Here is a 24,439-nt window from a genome sequence, read left to right as displayed (position 1 = left end):
ACTGGAGATTGGAGTGGAGTGGAGTTGGGTGGCGCCAATGCATTCTAGGGTTTTGGAAAGGAATGGTAGGTTGGAGATAGGGCGGTAGTTGGAGAGGTTGGCTGGGTCGAGAGTGGGCTTTTTAAGGATGGGGGTGACAGTGGCAAGTTTGTAAACAGAGGGAACGTGACCTTGTGATAGTGACTGATTGAAGAGGGCGGTGAGGTGGGGGTGAGGGCGGGAAGGCAGGCCTTGGTTAGAATGCTGGTGAGGGGGTCGATGGAGCAGGTGGTTGTCTTAGAGGCAGTGATGATGTCAGTGATGAGGGAGGAGTCAGCGGGGGAGAAAGCAGAGAGACAGGAGTGGAGTGAGTAATCAGGTGGGGGAGATGATAGTGGTGGGGGGGAGTGGAGGAGTTAGTGATGGAAGCAGTCAGTGAGCTGTAATTGCAGAGATCAGGGGAGGAAAGTGCTTTGTTGTCCGGGGGATGGAGTAGTTTCTTGACAGTAGAGAAGAGGGTGCAGGGGTTTCTGTTGTTGGTGCTGTTGATGAGGGTCGAGAAGTGGGCGGACTTCGCAGCTTGGAGTGCATCACGGTACAAGGAGATGTGTTGTTTGTACCAGGGGCAGGAGGTGGTGAATGAGACTATTGTGGTTTTCATGGAGGCCAATGAGTCAAGGGAGTCAGAAAGAATGGAGTTGAGCATGATGGCGTAGTCATCAGGAGAGGAGGGGGCGGAGTCAGGGGAGAGGGCAGAGTATATGGACTGAGAAAGAGTGAGTGGGTCGTCAGATTTACATTACATTACATTACGTCATTTAGCAGACGCTTTTGTCCAAAGCGACTTACAATATCACATTTTGTCAGCAGTACAGAAAACAATTGCAACACAATCAATGACAGCTAAGATATTTTTGATAGACTCGAGTAGCACCATGTATGAAGTAGTTTGAGAAGGAATAAGTCACATGTAGCATTAGTAGGTTAGAGAAGTATTTTTTTTTTTTTTAGATTTAATGTTATGGAAAGAGATGGAGCGTTTTTTGGGGGTGATGGGGTGAGGGCAGCGGGTCAGAGAAGAGGATACAGAAGTACACACATTCTTTATGCAAGTACAGTTACTTGTAAAGTAAGTAAAGTAAGTAAAGTAAAAAAAAAAAGAAAAGAAAAGAAAAGAAAAAAGTACAGGCTCTGAAATGTACTCAAGAGTATAGGCAGGGCCGTAGCCAGGGATTTCGGGCCCCATGAAAGGATATCACATCGGGCCCACGGATGCCACCGTCCGAAGGGCGGCGGCGGAACATTTTGGCCATTTGGGGCCCCTGTCACTCAAGGGCCCTTGGAATCGTCCACACTTTTGCCCTTCCTGGCTACGGCCCTGAGTATAGGACGAATCAGCATGTTTGTAAACAAAGGGATTGGCTATACTTCCGAGTTCTGCTGTTCGTTTAAACAGCAGTTCAATGTGAAACCATGCCCTCTTTGAACTCTAACTACACTTTCATACTTTAAGCTAGACACTGTTCAATCTTTAAACAAGTCATCACTTTTAAGACTCTATATCACCTTAATTCAGCTTTAATTGATCTTTTCTACTGTTTGAGAAATCGCAGTTTATGTTTCATACGTTTTTCAACCTTTATAATGGGACCCTAAGGATCCAGGAACTCACTCTAGCAGTTTTTTGTTAACTAAATTCACACATTTTAAAACTGCTACAGTTCACACAACTTTACCACTACATACATATACATTATTATACATCAGAGCCTTTATCCACTTCTGCTATCACTCACAATGCCAACATATAAGCAATGTGATGTATAGTTTTTGAGATATTAAAGCCCCATTCAGCAACTTTTCCAAGTTTTGCTATTGGAGAAACTGTGCGCTCTGGGTGCACTAGTATCGATATCGCCGTTCAACAAGTCAACAAATCACAGCGGCAGAAAGCTCTATGTACATGCTGTGACATCGGGTACTCACCACGTGATGAAATAATAATCCATAGTTACATGAAACGTCATTTTCGTAGCAAATCCACATCGAGTTACTTCCTTGTTTACTGAACACAACGCTCCCGCTGTACTGCGCATGCGCGCATCTTGTCTCCGAGACGCAGGCACAAAACTGCTTAGTCCCAGGAGAGGCCTTTGGAGGGCGGTGTGTGACCAATAGAGGTGACATTCTCCCTGTTACAAGTCACCTCTACCATCCTCAATGACTAAAAAGCTGTTATATTAAAGGAGAATTTCGGTTTTTTTGAACCTGGAGCCATTTCCTGGCATTAATTAAGATTTGGCCACTCACCTAGCGATGTCTGCGGCGTTTCTGGGCGTCCTAGCGTTGTTTTGAGATCAATATCGTCCAAGTCAGTCGTAAAATAGAGTTGATTTGGGGCCAAGTGGAAGCCTGTATTTCCTGCATCTAAATAGCTATTTTTCTTCCCGTTTTCACCAAATATCGCCGTAATCTGATCAGTCTACATCCAGCAGAGTAATATTTCACCCCAGGCTGTTTCCTGGAGTGCACAGGGATCCACTACAGGGATCAAATTACCTCAAACGTGATCTAGGTCACCAAGTCTCGTGAAGTCCCGCGATACTTTCCTGTCGACTGGCCAAATACAGGCAGGACGCTTTGCGGTCGTGGTTTTAGCGTAACCTATGTGGGGTTTGGCATAACCTTCGTTCTTTCGAATCCCACATAGGTTACGCCAAACCCCACATAGGTTACGCTAAAACCACGACCGCAAAGCGTCCTGCCTGTATTTGGCCAGTCGACAGGAAAGTATCGCGGGACTTCACGAGACTTGGTGACCTAGATCACGTTTGAGGTAATTTGATCCCTGTAGTGGATCCCTGTGCACTCCAGGAAACAGCCTGGGGTGAAATATTACTCTGCTGGATGTAGACTGATCTGATTACGGCGATATTTGGCGAAAACGGGAAGAAAAATAGCTATTTAGATGCAGGAAATACAGGCTTCCACTTGGCCCCAAATCAACTCTATTTTACGACTGACTTGGACGATATTGATCTCAAAACAACGCTAGGACGCCCAGAAACGCCGCAGACATCGCTAGGTGAGTGGCCAAATCTTAATTAATGCCAGGAAATGGCTCCAGGTTCAAAAAAACCGAAATTCTCCTTTAAGGTGAAAAAGTTACTCATTGGGGCTTTAACATTGGTTTGGTAAATTTTTCTGCTTTATATACCGTACTAGTTTCTGCTGCAGTGGCACCTGGAAGTACTTTTTTGTTGCCGTGATGTCACGCTGATTCGTCTTACAAAAGTAAAAAGTATTTATATTGGCTGTTGCTAACTGAAACACACATCGTATTAATATAATTTGAAGACTATTAAACTTAAGAGATCCCCTCCAAAGATGTCTTAAGATGTATAAAAACTCTAATTTTATTAATAATTTATGTGATATGGCTTTTCTACACAAAAAGTCAAATTAGTATCTCATTAAAATCCTTAAAATGACATCTACACCTTCTCCCTCATTGGGCTACATTGTTGATGTGATGTGACACACTACACTAGAGAGAGAGAGAGAGAGAGAGAGAGAGAGAAAGAGGTGCTCAATCGAGCTAGTCCGTGCATGAAGAGAGGGAGCGGTAGTCGTGTGAAAGCAGGAAGAGCACGAGATGAGAGGGAGACAAACAAACAAATAAATGTTACATCGTTTCGGTTTTGACTGTCCTGCATTAATTTGAAAGTAAACAAGGCTCTTTTGAAAATATAAGGAGCAGAAAGTACAGATATGTATGTTAAAATGTAGGGAATAAAAGTAAAAAGTTGTCAGAAAAATAAAGCAAAGTATAATGAAAATTCTCCTTAAGTACAGTACTTAAGTACAAATACTTTGTTACTTCCCATCTCTGGCTAAGCATGACGGACTTGTCTGCACTATGTCATGATTTAACTTCCCTGGTGTTCATAGCAGTTAGGAACACATGAAAAAGAGCTGAATCAGTCCAAACTGTGGTTTTTCCATAGTTCACTTTGTTATGCTAGACTTTCCAAGTATGAGTATCTGGCTATCAGATGTCAGCACCCGTTTCCTAATACCAATAAAATCGTGCATTTTGCTGTTTCCTATCGCTGGTTCGGATTGCGTTGACATTCCTAACGAACTGAACCACACTGCACTTGGAAGCAGACAGAGTCTGGCAATTTCAGGGTCCTCTGTGTGGTTAGTTGGTGTCATCCGATTTAAAAGGGCATTCTTCTCATGTGACTAAAAACAAACCTAACTAATAATAAGAATCAATGCTCAAGGGTTCAAATGGACTGCTCCAAATATGGTTGATATTAACTAAATGTGGAAATGTGCTCAATGTGAATGTATTTTTGTCCCTCACCATGTGTGTGTTGGTTTGCCCCTGCACCCTGTGTGTGTTGGTTTGCCCCTGCACCATGTGTGTGTTGGTTTGCCCCTGCACCATGTGTGTGTTGGTTTGCCCCTGCATCATGTGTGTGTTGGTTTGTCCCTGCACCCTGTGTGTGTTGGTTTGCCCCTGCACCCTGTGTGTGTTGGTTTGCCCCTGCACCCTGTGTGTGTTGGTTTGCCCCTGCACCCTGTGTGTGTTGGTTTGTCTCTCACCATGTGTGTGTTGGTTTGCCGCTGAACCCTGTGTGTGTTGGTTTGCCCCTGCACCATGTGTTTGTTAGTTTGCCCCTGCACCATGTGTGTGTTGGTTTGCCCCTGCACCATGTGTGTGTTGGTTTGCCCCTGCACCATGTGTGTGTTGGTTTGCCCCTGCACCATGTGTGTGTTGGTTTGCCCCTGCACCCTGTGTGTGTTGGTTTGCCCCTGCTCCCTGTGTGTGTTGGTTTGCCCCTGCAGCATGTGTGTGTTGGTTTGCCCCTGCACCATGTGTGTGTTGGTTTGCCCCTGCTCCCTGTGTGTGTTGGTTTGCCCCTGCACCATGTGTGTGTTGGTTTGCCCCTGATCCCTGTGTGTGTTGGTTTGCCCCTGCAGCATGTGTGTGTTGGTTTGCCCCTGCCCCCTGTGTGTGTTGGTTTGCCCCTGCAGCATGTGTGTGCTGGTTTGTCCCTGCACCATGTGTGTGTTGGTTTGCCCCTGCACCATGTGTGTGTTGGTTGGCCCCTGCAGCATGTGTGTGTTGGTTTGCGCCTGCTCCCTGTGTGTGTTGGTTTGCCCCTGCACCGTGTGTGTTGGTTTGTCCCTGCACCCTAGTGATGTGCGGGCTGCCATTATAACCACACTGACCGCGGATATCCCACCCCGCGGGCGGGGCGGATCATAAAAATAAACATTCTGATTAATTTATCCCTCCCTAACATTTTAGTTGAGTTCTTACTTGTTGACGGAAATGTCAATAGATTTCCCCATAGTATTTGTCATCACAACTTTGTTTTAGTCAGTTTTAGTCGACGAAAAGGGTTGTTTTAGTCTAGTTTTAGTTTTACCCTTATGGCTCATTTCCACCGCAGGTAGTAGCGCGATCCCGCTCCGCTCGACTCGATAAATTGTCTCATCCCACCGGTTTAAACTGTCCCAGCCCGGGTTGTATTGGAGTCGAGTCGTGCTACTTTTCGTACCTGCCTCGTCGGGGTTCTATTCTGTCAACCCGGGTTCATACGGTGACGTGAAAACATTGTAGACGACTGATTGGCCAGGCAGAATCGTGTTTACTCTATCTACTGACTGTCAATGCGCTGCATACCAGTTTAGTGGGCTTACATTCTCTTCTGTTATGTTATTTCCATCAGTCTTTGTGTTGCTGCCTTCGCCTTTGTGAAATAAAGTCGTGGCGGTGGTTTCAATTGTTTTCAGAGTGAAAAAAGTCAGCTGCTCAGCAAGCTCCTGTAGTTAGTTGAGCTGCAGCGCTCCGCTAGGCCGCAGCGGGTGTTTGGTGAAGCCGCGGTCTTGCCGAGAGGCCGCGGGGTACAGGGCAGGCTTCACTCTGTTGCGCCTCTTCCGTCCGCGCGCAGCGCAGCGCATGCCTGAGTTTGACTAACTACAAAGTGATATCCATTTTCCTGGCCGATTGTCACATTCGCCCATGTCCACTGTAGGTCATTTAGAGGCACCAGTATTTCATAAACAGTTTAAAAGTTCTGTGGATGGATTTAATTGTAACGTTATGTCTACTTCGGCTATAAGCGAAGGACAGATATGCGGGGGCGGGGGCGGGGGTGGGTGGGGGCAGATGATCCGCGGTGGAAGCAAAACGTCCATCGAGCCGAAACGATTAGAGCCGAGTGGGGACGAGCTGTGCAGGGCTGTTAAATGTGGTGGAATTGAGCCATAAGTCAACAAAATTAACACTGATGCAGAAGCACGGTTATGTTGACAGTCATGTAAAGATGGCCGCGCTCGCCGAGTCGACTCTTTTTCAGAGTGGGAGACGTGTCAGTCATTCAGCCAAATCTATTATTTCTCTAGTGCCACAAACACATTACTGATCAATCCTTGGCCCTGACTTAATACACCCTCTGAAACGTACTGATGGGTATAGTGTGTGTGTGTGTGTGTGTGTGTGTGTGTGTGTGTGTGTGTGAGAGAGAGAGAGAGAGAGACAGACACACACACACACACACACACACACACACACACACACACACACACACACACACACACAGACCACTCTTATGTGGCATAGATGACAGAGAGGAGAGACACTTTTTTTTAATCCAAGTAGATTTATTATAATAAATTTATTGAATAACACTGCTGCAGTTTGACTCCATTTCCAAAAAGAATTGTGTGGAAAAACCACGTTTTGCACTTTTCAGCCATCTTTCAATGACAAGGAAGCAGTTGGCTGACAGAAAGCAGCGATTTGGTCCGACAGTAAAGCAGGATAGATGCAGGATAAACGCGTGAAGTCGGTAGCCTGGAAAACCCATCCTGATCACCTGACATCCTGATCACCTGACATCACATTCTGTTTTGTTCTGTGGATCAGTCTGGCCTCCAGCCCGCCCAAAGCCATTTCCAGAAATTACAAAGTGCACGGGCCAATCAGGGACCTGCCTTGTAGTTGACAACGTAACCGGCCAATCTGCGCTGGCAAAACCGTAATGGCACCTCCCGAAGTAAAGGGTGGTAACGTTAAAGGGATACGCCAACTTTTTGGGAGTTTTGCTTATTTGCCATATCACCCGTACATAACCAATATACACAATACCTTTACCTGCACTCTTCGTGCAGTATACAGTGAGCGACATTTGTCCATTTAGTTAGTATTGGAGGAAACGGTACAGCCATTCAAAGTCACTAAAAACACACATTTCTATATACATGTTGTGACTCGCGTACTCACCACGAGATGAAATATGCAAAATGCAGAGAAACACTCTTTTTTAAGGTAAATAGATAGCTGGAACTACTTTCTAAACATGGCCGCCAGGCGCACAGCACATGCGCTGTGTACAGGCAAACAAGGAAGTAACTTGAGTCCTCAGTGTGTGGATTACTACGAAAATGGCGTTTCATGTGACTATGGATTATTATTGCATGGATTATTATTGCATGGTGAGAACCCGAGTCGCAACATGTACATAGAGCTTTTTGGCGCTGTTAGAAATGTGTGTTTTTGGTAACTTTGAACAGCTGTACTGTTTCTTCCAGTACTTACTAACAGGATAAATGTAGCTCACTGTATACTGCACGGAGAGTGCCAGTAAAGGCATTGTGTATCTTGGTTATGTACAATATGGGTGATATGGCCTCCCAAAAAGTTGGCGTAACATTAGTAGAGTAGTTATTACAGAAATAGACTCAATAACAACAATTAAACAAGAACAACAATATGTACCTATGCACCATTGGAGTTTCTCAGCCGAGAATTATGTTTTCGCCATTCTTCCGATTGGATTTGGATTGGATTTGGTGACGCTGATTGGCTGAAGGAGTTGTCTGTCAAGGCAAATACTTCAGTGGGCGGGCTGGAGGCCAAACAGAATGTGAGCTGGTGAAGTCTGACATGTGCCAAAGGCTCCACAGTAGGAGCTGGCTGAATTGAGTGTGTCCTTTTAAGTATGAACTACAAATTGTCCATGTCAAATGTGGACGGACCAAATAATAAAAATAAATAATACAAATCAAATATATCTTACTGTATATGTGGTGATGTCCTGCTACATCAGCGTTTCTGTGTGTGTGTGTGTGTGTGTACGTGTGTGTGAGAGAGAGAGAGAGAGAGAGAGAGAGAGAGAGTGAGTGTCTGTGTTTGTGTATCAGGCCTCTTTTTTTGAGAGCCGAGAGAAGGAGGAGAAGTTTTCGGCGGACGGGAGATGATGTATCTGCCCCCCCCCCCCCCCCTTCCCCCAGAATCCTGCACCGGGTCGGGGTTCCGCGGGGCCCCGCCGGGTACCCGCAAAAAAACGCGGGGGGCGGGTAAAAAATACACTTCTGTAAATTGGTGGGTCGGGCGGCGGGTAAAAATTAACTAAATGCGAACGGGCGGCGGGTGGAACAACGACAACGTATGAGCCATGTATGTTTTTCTGTTGCACTCAGATGGAGGCAGGGGGTGTGTCTGGCAGGGGGGGTGTCTGGCAGCTGGTCTGACTCGAAGAGGAGAAACGTTTCTGACGCACGTTTTTGCTTTGTTTACATAACCGGCATCGTTTCAAGTATGCGCATACTGTTCAATGTGTGACGCTGTATGGACTGCACAAAACATTCAAAACTCAGCTGCGGTCAAGGTGACTGATTGGACACAATACGAGTCGGACAGATAATATAGTAGGCTAACGTTAGCTTCCACTACAGTCAAACATACTGGCTGGCGGCTGTTTTCATAGCAACAGGCAACAACATGTCATGGATGGATAGCGTGAAAGTGGAGAGGTCTCATCCCAACTTGGATTTACGTTCCTCCAACAGCAATCATAAAGGCAGTATGGATTATACCGGACATATTGGAAATAGCTGGTAAGTCACTTTGCTTGCTGTAACTGTCTGTGTCTGATAGCAGAGCTATCCAGCTGGTTAGTGAGCTAGCAGCTGCTAAAAGCTGACGAGTCTCAGCCAGAAAGATTGCTGTTCGCCTCCCGTGTGAAACGGTGGCAGTTTCGTTAGGTTCACTACAAAATGTTTGCACTGCAGATTAACGGTTATTATATATATGCGGTTCCGGATCGGAGCGCGGGTCTCATGTCTGCGGGGCGGGGTGGGTTGCAGTACTGATTGATCATATGTGCGGGTTCGCGGAGCGGGGTCGTTACTGCACGTCGCGGGGCCGGGCGGAACCGGGTCTTGAAAATCAGACCCGCGCAGGACTCTGCCTTCCCCCCCCACACACACACACACACACACACACACACACCTTCACTGTCTCTCTTCCTTTTGAAATTATCTCTGTTCCGGGGCCTTATATCATACCACAGATGTTACAGTTAAACAGCTGTGACATATGAGAGCTTCAGGGTGTGTGCATGAGTGTGTGTGCTGTGTGCTGTGTGTGTGTGTGCATGTGTATTCCAGTGAATGAATGAGTGAGTGAGTGAATGTTTGTGTGTGTGTGTGTGTGTGTGTGTGTGTGTGTGTGTGTGTGTGTGTGTGTGTGTGTGTGTGTGTGCGCACACACGCAAATGCATGCACGCATGAACAAAGACCCACTGGAGATGGACCAATAAGACAAAGCAGAAACATGTTTGTGTGTGCGTGTGTGTGACAGAGAGAGTGCGTGTGCATGTGTGTGTGTATGAGAGAGAGAGAGAGAGAGAGAGAGAGAGAGAGAGTGCAAGAGTGCATGTGTGTTTGTGGGGGGGGGGGCATCTTGGTTGTCACTCACCGATGCAGGTCTTGCTGTCTGAGTGCAGTGCGTACTTCTGGTGGCAGCCACACACCGGCCCCGAGTCCGTGTCGTCACACGTGTGCTGGCAACCGCCGTTTCCATAGTTACAGGTCACTAAAGACAACACACACACACACACACACACACACACACACACACACACACACACACACATTCATGTCTCACAGATGTCTTGTACACCTAACAAAAGGAACAAAACATTTTAAAAGGCCCCACCGCTTATGATATGGAGAGGCAGTCAGGCCAAATTGACCAGACGGAAGCCCCCGAGAGACATTCCTAATGTGGGGTAATAAAGAAGCAAAATTATCCCCGGCTGGAAAAAAGGCTCGACATGACAGGCGGCAGAGCTGGGCCAGAACGGCATGGAGGGAAGGAAGGAGAGGAGAGAGATAAAAATGGAGAAAGAGGAGAAATATTGGGGTTAGTCTCCCAATTCTTAACCCTTTCTCCCACTGTACTCCACTGTATTCTTAACCCTTTCTCCCACTGTCCCAATTGGTCATTTATCCTGTTAATCTCCTGATTATAGTGATACAAATCAATTGGCTTAGTTTCAAAGCCAGAGTGAAGTTTCTAATAGCATACATTATATTTGCATATTAGACTAGATGACCGAAGGCTCTGGGGTATCGGTGAATGGCTTAAGCTGTGTTCACACCGAGATATTTATTTTTCGCTCTGTCGCTTGATTCAACCCTTTGGAATTGCTCTGTCACTCTGTTTAAATCGCTCATCAACAGGCACATGAATTGACGGACATGTGGGGGCTATAATGTTATGCAATGTCATGATGTTTGTCCACTACGAGCCACCGTAGATGTTTACAAGCTATGCCTATCAGCGTGCTCCTAATGCGAGCTCCATACCGGTAGTACAGACTTCACTTCATGTCAGCTGTCAGCCTGTCAATGCGGTTTGTTGCAACAATAAACCAGTGGTTTGTTCCAAGCCAGTGTGATCCTTGACTCGCTCTCACACGGCAGCCAATCAGCGTTGAACAGCGAGCGACTGATGCCAGCGTATTTTCGCTCGAGTTGGGATATTTCATCTGGGGTGACGAGTGTATTTTCTCCCTATCGCTCTGTCTCTGTCGCGAATATACGCTCAATCGCTCGTTTGCATTGACTTTGTATGTAAACTTGATGCCAGCGAAAAACTTTAATAGGTCGGTGTGAACGCAGCTTTACAGACAATGTACACCAGATGCGTTGCGGTTGCGTTGCGGATCGACTCTCACCCTTGTTAATTGATGGGTGATACATGCGGTAAGGAAAAATTATGCACCTGTTCTATTTTTGTTGGATCCCGCATACGTCTGACAGATATGAGTGTGGGTCTGTTCGCAGCCGTACCACAGCCATACCGCATCTGTTCCGGAGGTGGTGTACATTAGCCCCATTACCCTCAATTGTGGCCATATTAAATCAGTTTTATTTTTTCCAAGTTCCATTTTATTTTTTCCAAAATTCATTTTTTTCCATTTGAACTTTAATCCAAAATTGAATAATTTCTCTAGGCCTATTTTACAATCATGAAATTATTTAGGTCAGCGGTCCCCAACTACCGGGCCGTGGACCGGTACCGGGCCGCAACGCATTTGGTACCGGGCCGCGAGCCCGGTCCAGGAAAAAATTAAAAACAAATCAAATAAATAAATAAAAAACTAAGAATAAGAATAAGAATAAACATAGGCTATAATATTATAGGCTATGTGTGTGGTAATGACTTTGAACTTGTATGTCTCTGTATGTACTTGTTGCTGACCTTTCATGAGCGCAACCAATCAGAGGAGGAAAAGAAGATAGCCGGTGCTCGCGCTGTTGCTGCTCGCCTCTTGTCCTGCAGATTTGCGCTCCGCTCTATCTCCCGTTGAGAAAAGTGCACAACGCTTATTAGGACATACTCCAGGAAGGCAGCGCGAGGCGGAGCTCCGCAAACTGGGAGCGCACTCGGGCTGAGGTGTTCATACTCAGAGCGCTGCTCAGAGAGAGAATGGAGAGAGGGAGAGACTATTTGCGCACAATTGGCATGCGGCCTGTCTGTGTGGACTGCAGAGCAGCATTGCAGCGCCATCATCATATCAGACAAAAAAGCTGTGAACGATCAACGCCTTCACAAGTCAGCAAAAGATGGGAAAGACACTATTCCATCAAAAAATGCTACCATATCTGTAAAGGGGAGACTCGTGGGTACTAGGGCATTCACGACTAGTGAATTTTACTAGTCGACTAGTCGTCCCTAAAGGTAGTCGACTAGTCGACTAGTCGTTTTTAATTTATTTTTAATAAAAAAAAAAAAAAAAAAAAAAAAATTTTTTTTTTTTTTTTTTTTTTAATCTTTAAGAAAGAACATGAGGTATTTACACGACATACAATACATGGACTATCATATCCCATATCCCCCACAAAGAACATCAAAACACAACAAAACAAAACAAGAAAACTGCATAAGATACACAATAATCCAAGAACAAACAAGACTATTGGACAAACAACCAAACAAAAACAATGCATTCAGCTCCTATCCTGATAAGCCTAATGACACTGGGGTAAAAAGTTCTTAAAGTCAAACTCTGTATGTGGTTGCCATATTTTGGGGATGTCTAAGAATCTGCCTTTGCTCTTGTAGTAAATGTTATCCAACGTATGGTAGCTTGAGAGTTCATTCCACCAGTGAACTACAGCTGGGGGATTGGATGGTTTCCAATTTAAAGCTATGCATTTCCTAGCTGCCAACAGGGCAAGATCTATGTATTTACTTTGAATGCATTGTTTTTGTTTGGTTGTTTGTCCAATAGTCTTGTTTGTTCTTGGATTATTGTGTATCTTATGCAGTTTTCTTGTTTTGTTTTGTTGTGTTTTGATGTTCTTTGTGGGGGATATGGGATATGATAGTCCATGTATGTTCTTTCTTAAAGATAAAAAAAAAAAAAAAAAAAAAAAAAAATTTTTTTTTTTTTTTTTTTTTTGCTAAAACGACTAGTCGACTACTAAGCACAGTGTCGACTAGTGGTTTTACTAGTCGACTAGTCGACTAGTCGACTAGTCTGTGAATGCCCTAGTGGGTACCCATACCAGAAAGCAAGAAAGCGAAAGCGAAAGAAGCAAGGTGAGAGAAAGAGGGAAACCAGAGGAAGAGAGGTTTGTGTGTGTGTGTGTGTGTGTGTGTGTGTGTGTGTGTGTGTGTGTGTGTGTCTGTGTGTGTGTGTGTGTGTGCGCGCACGCATGTATGTGTTTCCAGCCCTAACTGCCATTTCTTTCATCACGTGTTTATGGCCGTCCCGCATTGCCGCGTTCAACGAGCCGGCGCAGCGCTCGCTCCCTCACCACTAATGAAATGTCAGCACAGCGCTCGCACAGCGGCCTGGTCCTGTGCAGCGGGCCCAGTCCTGTGCAGCGGGCCCAGTCCTGTGCAGCGGGCCCAGTCCTGTGCATCTGCCTTTGTTTTTAGGATTTCACAACGTTAACACTCTCACCAACTGAACAGAACAGGATGTGATGCCAGACAAAAAAAACAAAGTGTAACTAAAAGCTCTAAATCCCATGCTCCATGGCTGCAGGCCGCTCGGCGTGAAGAGTGAGAAGTGACGAGGGAGAGGCAAGGGAGCTCTAAAGACGTGAGCTCTCTCTACTGAATCCTTCAACGCCTTGAGCTCGGCCCGCAACGGCCAAACCACTGCTATTAAATGTCCACACTCATATTTTAGAATTGAAAGCCTACTGGAACTTTTTCATCATCGCTATTACTGATGTTTATCACAGGAACAGTTTAGATCCCTCATCACGATGCTATGTAATCTCAATAAAATTAAGTATATAAAATAAAGTGTGTTAATATGCTGCCGGTATGCAGATAACAATAATTTTGAAATTCGGTCTAGCGCGACATTGAACAGTATAACAAGGATGTAGTGCGACATTGAACAGTATAACCAGGATGTAGCGTGACATTGAACAGTATAACCAGGATGTAGTGTGCGACATTGAACATTATAACCAGGATGTAGTGTGACATTGAACAGTATAACCAAGATGTAGCGTGACATTGAACAGTACAACCAAGATGTAGCGTGACATTGAACAGTATAACCAGGATGTAGCGTGACATTGAACAGTATAACCAGGATGTAGCGTGACATTGAACAGCATAACCAGGATGTAGTGTGACATTGAACAGTATAACCAGGATGTAGCGTGACATTGAACAGTATAACCAGGATGTAGCGTGACATTGAACAGTATAACCAGGATGTAGTGTGACATTGAACAGTATAAGCAAGATGTAGTGTGACATTGAACAGTATAACCAGGATGTAGCGTGACATTGAACAATATAACCAGGATGTAGCGTGACATTGAACAGTATAACCAGGATGTAGCGTGACATTGAACAGTATAACCAGGATGTAGTGTGACATTGAACAGTATAACCAGGATGTAGTGTGACATTGAACAGTATAACCAGGATGTAGTGTGACATTGAACAGTATAAGCAAGATGTAGTGTGACATTGAACAGTATAACCAGGATGTAGCGTGACATTGAACAGTATAACCAGGATGTAGCGTGACATTGAAATAAGACGGGCGTAGGGTGCAGTGGTCAGGGGAACAAAACCCTTGTCTTTCACACTGCAGATCTGTATTCAAAGTCCACATTTCAACCGGAAGTGGCATTTAACATTATTGTTATTTAAGCCTAACCCAAACAATAACCCTAACCTTAACCCAGTTGTTTTAGTCGTGTAAACACAACCATGAGAGCCGTTTTCAAATCAGTCGTGTTGCAGGGGCTTTTCTTGTGAAAGTTATGACTGGAAAACAAATGTTCTCATTCTGACTAGCTTTACACGCGTGTTGCTGCACACATGTCCAAGGCGAGACATATCAGCACGCACTGTTTTTCCCCCTATAATCCGTGTCCCAGGCTACGACCTGCACAAAAAATTGCCAATTGGTGTATAAACTGCAGGCAATTCTTAAGTGAAATGTCATTTATTTGTACGCAGATTGGAGAGATCGGGTTGGCATATGTGTGTATATTTGCGTGTTTGTGTGTGCAGTGAGGCGGAGATGTGGGGTCAGGCATGGTACGGTAACATACATGTACAGTCTTTCTGGTTGTTGGCGAGCTCGAACCCGGGACGGCACTCGCAAGACACGCCCCCCTTGCCTGGAGCCTCCCTGCAGATGTGGGCACAGCCATGCGCCTTGTTCATGCAGTTCATCCCATCTGTGCAGGAGGAGAGAGACAGAGAGAGAGAGAGAGAGCGATAGAAAGAGAGAGGATATCATTGAATCAATTGGCAGAGAAACTGTCATTTCCATTGTCGCACTTTAATTAAGGAAGAGAGCATGTTTACCATTTCACCACACAGTGATAGAGACACTGCGTAACGCATCATCATTCAGAAACCACGCCCAAGACGGGGGAAAACAGAAAGCCCCCCTCCAATCCTGGCGTTCTCCTATGTCACGTGCATGGTTGCGTGTTGCACAGAAAGATCGTATATACGGAAGATGAACACTCCAACTTACTTCCTTGACAGCTAGATCCACATTTTTCTTCTCGCCAATTCTCAATGGCTTCCTTGTTTTGCTCGGGAGTACAAAAAAACTTTAACTGGCGATTTTTTACATTTGTTGTCAGCTTTTAGCAGTTTAATTCAAGGAAAATGACGCTGGTGTGTGGAAATGAACGGAGCCTTTCCCCCGGGATGGGCGTGGCCTATTTCATGCAGTGTCTCTATGTGGTCGTGGCCATTTTTAACTTATGTCACACTCTGGGTGATCTCCATGAAAGAGCGAGTGTAGCCCAGAGCCATGTTCTACTGCTGTGTACCAGAGAACCCACTTCACCACACATCTCTTAAAGTGATAGTTTGGTTTGTTTGAAGTGGAGTCCTATGAGGTACTCACATACAGTCAGTCTACTGGGTAAAGCACTCTGGACGCATTGCGCACCAAGATAGCAGAACACCTTCATTCGCACCTGGCTAAACTCATGTCATCAGAGTCAACGAGCTGCTAAATAAATGGCCGTTATGTACCTCTATTCACATTTGCGGATATTAATTAAACAAAGGAAATAACAGCCAATGTTTCACCAGCACAAACAACCTTTTTCCACCTACTCGGCTCTGAACGCCGGTCGCGCCTCTGCTCTCCTCTGCCCACTGTGTGTGGTCCCTGAAACAAGGTCAAGTTCCTCACCTCGTTTCGTCTGCTCAGTCCCGGCACCGGAAAAATCATCACGCATTTATAGGCTTTTATCCTGTTTTCTCTTCCCAATAAGTCCCAAATGTCTTTGATTTCATTTGATTTCCACGGTTTGCAGCATCTCCTGGAAATCCAGCAAGCTGCGCTCCCACTTTTAATTCAGAGCGAATTGATATCGTTCCTCGGCTACCAGGACAAACTTGATGTCAGGTTCACTGAGATCTGTGCCCTGTGAGCAATCTGAATTAAACAAATTAGAGAGGAGCCTCAGATCACATGCTTATCAAATGTTTAATCGGCCACATACACACCTATTGTACCGCTGCCCAAAGCAGGCGCGGACAATATGAATTCACAGAGATTGGAGCCGGCGAGGATAAGGGTGAGTTAAGAGAATGTAGGGAAACAGTGGATGGATAAATCCAGGAGGTGGTAATGCAACATAAAGGATGCCAACTGCCATAAAACACCACAGAGGAAGAAGAAGAAGAAGAGATTGGAGCCTGCTCCAGTGCTGACCAGACACATTGTTATTTATAACAATTATTATTTTACATTATGCAATAATTTAAGCTATGTTTAACATGTTTACGGTATTGTTTAACTCATTCCCTGTCAGGGTTTCTGACATTTTTCAGTGATTTTCCGGCTATGTAAACACAGAATATATTTCCCAATTTATTAGCAGGATAAACCCCTGGAAATGAACCATCTCATTTTCAAGGGGGTCCAATTAGCACAAGCAATACAAATACAAATACACTCACACACATAAGAAGCTCTCCCAGGCCTAGCCAATCCCCTACCCCCTAGTCCACTGGGCCCGGTTGTTCAAAAGGTTTAATCCGGATAAAACTGATCCGGATTTGGAAATCCTATTTTTTGCTATCCAGGATCATGTAATCCATCTTATTTTTGTGCTGGATTACTCTGATCCGGATACAAACTTTTCAGGATTACCAAATCCGGATAACCAATGCTCAAAATGGGACCAGGCGCAATGTCCCTCTCTTAGGGCTTTCACACCGGCAGGGCTCCGTGCCGGTTCCGGTTCCAGAACCCTAATCTGAACTGGCCGGCGCATTCAGACCGAAAAAATAATTGGTTCGGAACCTGAAAAGTTGGTTCTCAGCGGAACCAAAAAATAGTTGGTTTTCCTTGGGAACCGTGACATCATCAGTGGGCGTGTCTCATTCTAGGCTGTGAAAACGAGCAGGAAGGAGAAGAAGGCAGTGACAACACAGAGAAAAATAATTTGCAGTGGTCTCCTGAGGAAACCAAATGTTTAGTGGCGATTTGGGCATCTACCAAATCTCAAGAAAAGCTAGAAAGCAGTACAAGAAAGAGCAAGTCATATGCCAAACTTGCAGAAGAGAGGGCCAAGGCTGGGTTCACTCGAACGCCAGACCAAATAATTAATAAACTTAAAAAAATAAAAATAAAATTAAGAAGGACTACCGAATAATGTCCTCCCACTTTGGTTCCGCTTAAACTGGTGTGAACACGGGCTGGTTTGCCAGAAAACACCAAGGTTCTGAGACTCCAGAACGGAGCCAGAGCCAGAACCAGAACCGTGTCTGTCTGAAAGCGGTATCTGTGATGACATTCGTGATGCACCTGAGCCCGTTGGAGACCCTGACCAACCTCCGGCCTTTTGTCAGAACTGACTGGGTGTGCAATAAGGGATGCAATAGTTAGACACTATTTATGATTGGTTAAAGACTGATGATCGTGTCAGTGTGATTAATATACAGTGATAAGTGACATTTAGAATTAAATATATTATTTGTGTTCAATATTGACAGCTGTTTGGTGGATTATTTTATGAGGCCAAAATCTTTTTATTTTGCTGTACTGAAAGGCTGAATACGTAGCCTATGTCTACTTTATATACTTAATCACTGTAGCCTAAAGGATGAACAAATTAAGTTAAAATCTTATGAATAAATGTATATACTGTATACAGCATGATCCAAATATCGGATTATTTAACCAATTTTAAAGTTTCATTACATTTTGTGACTGAAATCCACCCTGAATCCACCCTTCTGCTGGGCAGTGTTGGGCAGTAACGCGTTACTGTAATGAGTTACTTTTTTAGTAACGAAGTAATATAAGGCGTTACAATTTCCAAAACAGTAATTAGATTACAGTTACTAATCCAAGTAACGCTGCGTTACTGCGTTAGATCATTGCCCGCCAGAATGCAGTGTTTTCTGTGTAAAAAGAGAAGAAAATAAAAAGTAATCCTCACGGACTCAGGTAGACCTGTCGCACCACACCTATGTCATGGCGTATCGGCGCGAGAGGTCAGAGAGTGTGGTTACTTCAAAACAAAGCAGCATGATGGAGGCTGAAGCCAGGAGAAGAGAAATAGGCTACGTGTTCAAAAGCTGGATGTATTCATGCCATTATTTTTAGTTTGTCTCGGTCAAAGGGGCAAAGAACATTATTGTCCTTTGTAAACTATGTGCGAGCAGCTTGGCAGATGCTACCTATTTGCACTGTTGACTCGCCCTCATATCGATGCATCATAGAGAAAATAGCCACGAAGAACAATATCAAGCTGCCACAGAGAAAGACGTTTGCTGGCTACCTCGAGAGAGAATATGCGGGCATGGAGGCTAAATTGAAGGCAACGCTGGGTGAGGAGGTAGACTTGGCTGTAACAGGGTAAGTAAGTTAGGGTAAGTAGTAGCAGTTAGGGTAAGTAGGGTAAGGTACACTTTGTGTTGTACACTTTGTTACTTTCACCTTCTGGTCAAAGCCTTCTGACCATAGTCAGACGGCCCAGGGAATGTTGACATCATTTTTCTTACAGCAACGAAGCTTGAAACGTTTGCATTGAGGCTGTGTTGTTTTATTACCACTCCGACAGTAACAGCATCTTTCTTTACACTCACGTTATCTGTCTGGTCTGACTCTCTCATTTGTCTTTTCCCTGTGTGAAGCTAGCCAGTCTTAACACACCACTTCCTGTTCTTTCTAACCAAATTTCAAAGTAACATGCCTTTGTCGTTTCTTTTAACATAATACCAAAGCGAAAATAATGAATACAGTGACATGCTAGACATGTAACAACTTAAGCGCAAATTATGCTCAAGCGAAATCGGCGTGGGACTGACTGCGCCGAGGGGGTAGCCGCAGCTGGGCGTCCTATCGGCGCAGCTCGGTGTAGGGGGCGTGCAGCTCCTCGAAAATGTGACTCTGCTGCGTCAACTCCTTGTTGTGAGGAATGAGGAAATGCCATTTCCTCATTTAACAGTGCCTTCTGCCGGCTGACTGGAATTAGTTTTGAAATGGAGGGACAATAAAATGTCCCCCCACCGACATGATTGCAAGTTCTTGGTAAATGACACAATAACGTTTTGGACGTGTACCGCAGCCAACGCGCCGAGTTAATGCACAGTCTCGCTGTCGCCGCTAGTCGGCGGCAAGGCTCCAAGTCGAGGGTGCGCAGAACCATGCCGGGCACTTTAAATGTAAGGTATTTTGGGGTAAAAAAAAAAGAAGAAGAAGTAACTAGTAATGTAACTAGTTACTTTTTGAAAAAGTAATCAGTAAAGTAACTTTTATTACTTTTTTAAGGAGTAATCAGTAACTAATTACTTTTCCAGAGTAACTTGCCCAACACTGCTGCTGGGATCAGTTTAATCCTGATTTTTTTGGATCAAAGTTATCCCAATCCTAAAGGTTTCGAACAACGCATACTGAAGGTTTGATCCGGATCAAAACCAAGATTGGATTACGTAATCCAATCCGATTTCAGAATCCTTTTGTTCTTTTGAACAACCCATTTTCAAGATTTGATCCAATCCGTTATCCGAAATCTGATCGGATTACTTTTGAACAACCGGGCCCTGAAGATAGCATAATACATACAGTGAAAGTACATATTGTAAATGTACACCCAGATAAAGGTGAATTTACATGCATGACGTATCATGAGCAAGTTATTGCAAAATCTCAAAATAATTAGAAGCAAGAGCAGGTTGTTTGAAGATAAGTGAGGAGAGATGCCTTAAAGGACTGAAAAGATGTGATAGATCTAAGTGAGCTAGGCAAATTGTTCCAGTCAGATGGAGCTTTACATTTAAACACACAACGTCCAATTTCTTTGGAAATTCTAGAAATGAAGAAAAATTGATGCTCTGCGTGCCTGAGACTATACGGTGATCTATATGGAATTAAACATAATTTTAGGTATGAAGGATAATTAAAGAAAATACATTTGAAAATAAACTGCAGCCAGTGAGAATGTCTTCTAGCTTTAGGCGTTATCCAGTTTAGTGACTCATACATATGACAGTGATGGGTTCTTTAAGGACACCTGGAAACAAATCTACAAGGGCTATTGTAAACCAGGGCTGCGGGAAGTACGGGTGCTGCAGGTGCTGCAGCACCCCCTAGTGATGAGATGATTTTTTTTTTTTTACAAATGTAATTAAAAAATATTTTGCAGTGCACTATGTTCCTTTCTTGTTTGGGAATGTTTCGGGAAATGATTGCATTATTGACATACTTAAAATGTAGCCTATTTAAATAGAATTGTCAACAATAACAATCAAGGAAGTTACATGCTTATAGGCTAGAGAAGAAGAAGAAGCACGCATGCGCGCACATGTTGTGTTGAACCAACCAACAACCAATACGAATTGTTTAATCTGGCAATAAAGAAACGTGAACTTGACATGCTATTTTAATAGCCTACTCAAAAATGCACCTCCCACTATACAGCAAAGAGAAGAGTCAATGTTTCTTGATATAATCATTGCCATTCAGATCAGAATAATTAGTCTAGTCATTAAAGGAAGGCTTTCCCGTGGGGAATATGAAGATATATTAAATCTCACGCCCCTAAGGAGTTTGAATCCGTTGAAATTTTTGAAATTGGTTGTTCAGAGCCTGAGCAACCAACCAAAATCCACTCTGTGTGTGTGTGGGGGGGCTGGGGCGAGGGGCGGGTGCGGGGAGCCGAAATCCTACAGTTCCCACAATGCACTGGGCTCGCGTGGCCTTCGATTCCACGCCCACCCCTCAGGCATTTGGCTGATATCAAACTCCAGTAGGTGGCGGTAATGCACATATATGCTTGCCAACCACCATAAAACTCAAAGAAGAAGAAGAAGAAGAAGGCTTCGACATAAAAACATTAGTAAAAGAAGAAGAATAAAAAAAAAAATTGCCTCCAAATTGCACCAAATTTAAACGGTAGTATATATGTCGGGAGATGTCTTCATAAAAAAAAATTCATGCATTTTAAGGCATTTTCCTAGGAGTTATGAGCATCTGATGTTGTAATCAGTCAATCACACATGGTCACGCACGCACTCCCCCAGCACCACCCCGTCCTCCACCATCCCCCACCACGTCCGACCGTCTCCATCAGCCCCTGCTGCCCTACCTACCGCCCCCCCCCTTTTTCCTTTCTAACCCAGCCGTCAGTATTGGAGTAGTTTTCGGACTGTAATCCCTGTACTTTTTTCAACAACTGTATAATATTGAAGTGTGCCTTGTTACTCGTTCAAAACAGTAATAATGTTTCATGTTTCATGTTGCAAATCTGAGTATATTTAGAAACCGTTACTGCCGGCTGCATGTATGTATGTATGTATTGTTTGTGTGTAATTGTATTGTATGTAGGTATGTCCACATATGTCCTGTTTGTTTTGGGGACTACGGATAGAAATTAGCCTCGTGCCATGTGCAACGTGTTCGAGCCTCGTGCTCGAGTCTCGTGCTAAATCCGGCAATTTTTACACTCTGATTATGTTCTTTGTGTCCATTAATTTTGCACTGTCCCGTCTAAATAAACAAATCAAATGTCAAATAACTATTTCATGTAAAAAAGGGTACATTGCTCAGCGTTGATTTCGTAACTTCAACGCACCTTCTACTAGATGTAAAATTTGACGAGCTTTCCAATGCCGCCAGTCCCGTGTCTGTAGGTGCTTCCGTTCCCGAGATATGGTTCTTTGCAAGGCGCTATGGGGAGCTAACATTAGCTAGCCTAGGCTATGCGGTGAAAAAAGATGGCTGCCTTTTGTTTTTCTTCAGGACCTGTGAAGGGGCGTGGAGGACCTCTAGAGGCGGAACCATGGCGGCACACCCCCACACCACTTGTAGTTCACTGGTGCTCGTCTTCCGCAAGGCGGACTTGGCCTCTCTGACGTAAAACGCGTCGGAGAGGCCAAAAAATATGTGAGAGATGGTTGATTGCTCAGGCTCTGAACAACCAATTTCAAAAATTTCAACGGATTCAAACTCCTTAGGGGCGTGAGATTTAATATATCTTCATATTCCCCACGGGAAAGCCGTCCTTTAAGTTTGCTGATAATATTTCTATCATGTTAACTCTGTGTCATGTTAACTGGTGTATTCAGAGCAAATAGGGAGATATAGAGCATTATCATCATGCTAGATATCTCTCTCTTTGCTCTGAATGAGTGAGAAAAGGAGAAAATACTGAATAATTACATCACAACAGTATAACCCTAATGTTAATTTAAAATGAGATATTCCTCTAAATATGGCAAAAAAAAAAAAAAAAAAACATCAGAGTCCCTTCCTCCCAGCACCCCTTGCTTAAAGTGACTTCCAGCGGCCCTGTTGTAAACTATCCCAAAAGACAGAACAAAGCCTCTACTTTTATGGGGGGAAAGTGTGTTTCTGCCTTCTTCTGTTCTTTAGTTATCGACACTTGAATGTAGGTCGTTTTCACCCTCTCTGAACATGGAAGCTGAGAAAAATGCCTTTTTGCGCAACCGATGAGGAAGAGATTCACTCCGCACGAGAGAGCGGATGGGGCGGGTCACACTCCACATGTTCGCCGTGGGGCTGGTGCTTCCTGTTACACTATGTGAGGCGTGATTTCTAACCCCACATAGGATAAGCAATAACCACGCCCTGTGGCGCCGGGATTGGCCAGGAGCATTGAAGCTTAGGACTAAAGCACCTGGGGTTTTTCATCTTTTAAAATAAAGATGTTTAAAAAACTATTGCTTGTTACATTTTCAGTGCTGTACCTTATCTCTGGGTAAGAATTGAGCTTGAAATTAACGATATGATACATTATATTATATGAGCTATGAACGTGAACACAACACCGTTTATATTATTGCATGTTTTTGTAGATTGTGTACATTGTGTAGATTACAATTATTATACTTATTATTATTATTATTACTATGCTAAGGAAGGTAGGTGACCTTAATTCATTTCAATGTCCGCTCTCAATGTCCGCGCTCGAAATCGCTGTCCGTTCTCAAGAGCTATTCAGTTGGTTCATGAAATCGCTGGGCTGCGTGCCCTCCAGTGTTGCTCCTGGCCAATCCCGGCGCCACAGGGCGTGGTTATTGCTTATCCTATGTGGGGTTAGAAATCACACCTATGTGAGAGTTCACAAAGCGGATTACTAATCTAAGTGACAGGAGAAGTGATTGGTGGGCATTTACCATGCTTCTAGTGAAAGAAATCCTCCAGCGTTGAGTGACTGTCACAAGCCTGTGTGACAACGTGCCGAGCCCAGGGGTAAACAGCTCCTTGAACCGTTTTGAGGCACCAGGCTGGAGGTGTTTATGCGCTTCCTCCATGAAGGGAGATCGATGCTGAGAACGCTTGCTGGTTTTTGTGGGGCAATAACTCTTGAGTATGAAAGCAGTTTTTGTGGGACAATAACTCTTGAGTATGAAAGCATTTCATAAGGTGGCCAAGAGCGCCATCTATTGCATGGCGGTGAAAAGACGGGTTAACATTCTAGCACGCCAATGGCGGGGAATGAGTTAATGTAGACTCTCTTCTCTCTCGGTGGAGGGAGGGAGGGGGCGGCACCCTCTAGTGACCAGCCGCCACTGCCCATAAAGGTGTTTTTTTACTTCTATTAATTTGCTGAGGCCCCCTAGGGCAAGGGTTCCCGAACTTATCAGCCGCCACCCACCAAAATAACGGTGCCAGAGGTTCGCGACCCCCACTATCCCCGGAGGTGGTTGAAGCATACAAACTTTTGTGCGCACATGGTGAGAACTTTATAAACAAAACAAATGAACTGTAACAATCATAGTTAAAATGTGTTCTTCCTGATCATTTTATTTCACACATTCTGTAGTTCATACATTATTTATGTATTATTATTTATTTATTTCACACATTCTGGAAATAATCTTGTGACCCACCCAGTGGTGTCCCGCGACCCCCCGGGGGGCCCCCGGCCCCCACTTTGAAAACCACTGCTCTATAGCAGCTCTGCATTTTTATTTTATTTTTTTAACCTTTATTTAACCAGGAAGTCACATTGAGGTTGAAACCTCTTTTACAAGTGAGACCTAGCCAAGACAGGGTCAGCAACGTGAAAAAACGTAACATGACAACATCAAGTTACAGACACACAGCAACATAGATGGGACTAAAACAAAACATTAACAGGACTGCATAAATCA

The 24,439-nt window shown here is 44.3% G+C and overlaps 1 protein-coding gene across 2 annotated transcripts in view; it reads right to left on the bottom strand.

The window, feature by feature from the left end:
• The window catches only part of scube1 (signal peptide, CUB domain, EGF-like 1), a 591,791-nt gene that overhangs the window by 245,970 nt on the left and 321,382 nt on the right, over positions 1–24,439 (bottom strand). For both annotated transcript variants that reach the window (XM_083632214.1, XM_083632215.1), the window contains exons 5-6: positions 14,890–15,018; positions 9,761–9,877 (exon numbers count right to left, since the gene is read on the bottom strand). In XM_083632214.1, the coding sequence (XP_083488340.1) occupies positions 9,761–9,877; positions 14,890–15,018 (246 nt within the window). The remainder of the gene's footprint in view (positions 1–9,760; positions 9,878–14,889; positions 15,019–24,439) is intronic.

The sequence above is a fragment of the Poromitra crassiceps genome (genome assembly GCF_964638095.1).
Source record: "Poromitra crassiceps genome assembly, chromosome: 2".
Lineage (NCBI taxonomy): Eukaryota > Metazoa > Chordata > Actinopteri > Beryciformes > Melamphaidae > Poromitra > Poromitra crassiceps.
The sequence above is the reverse complement of the archived record's forward strand: the minus strand, read 5'-3'. Positions and strand labels throughout refer to the sequence as shown.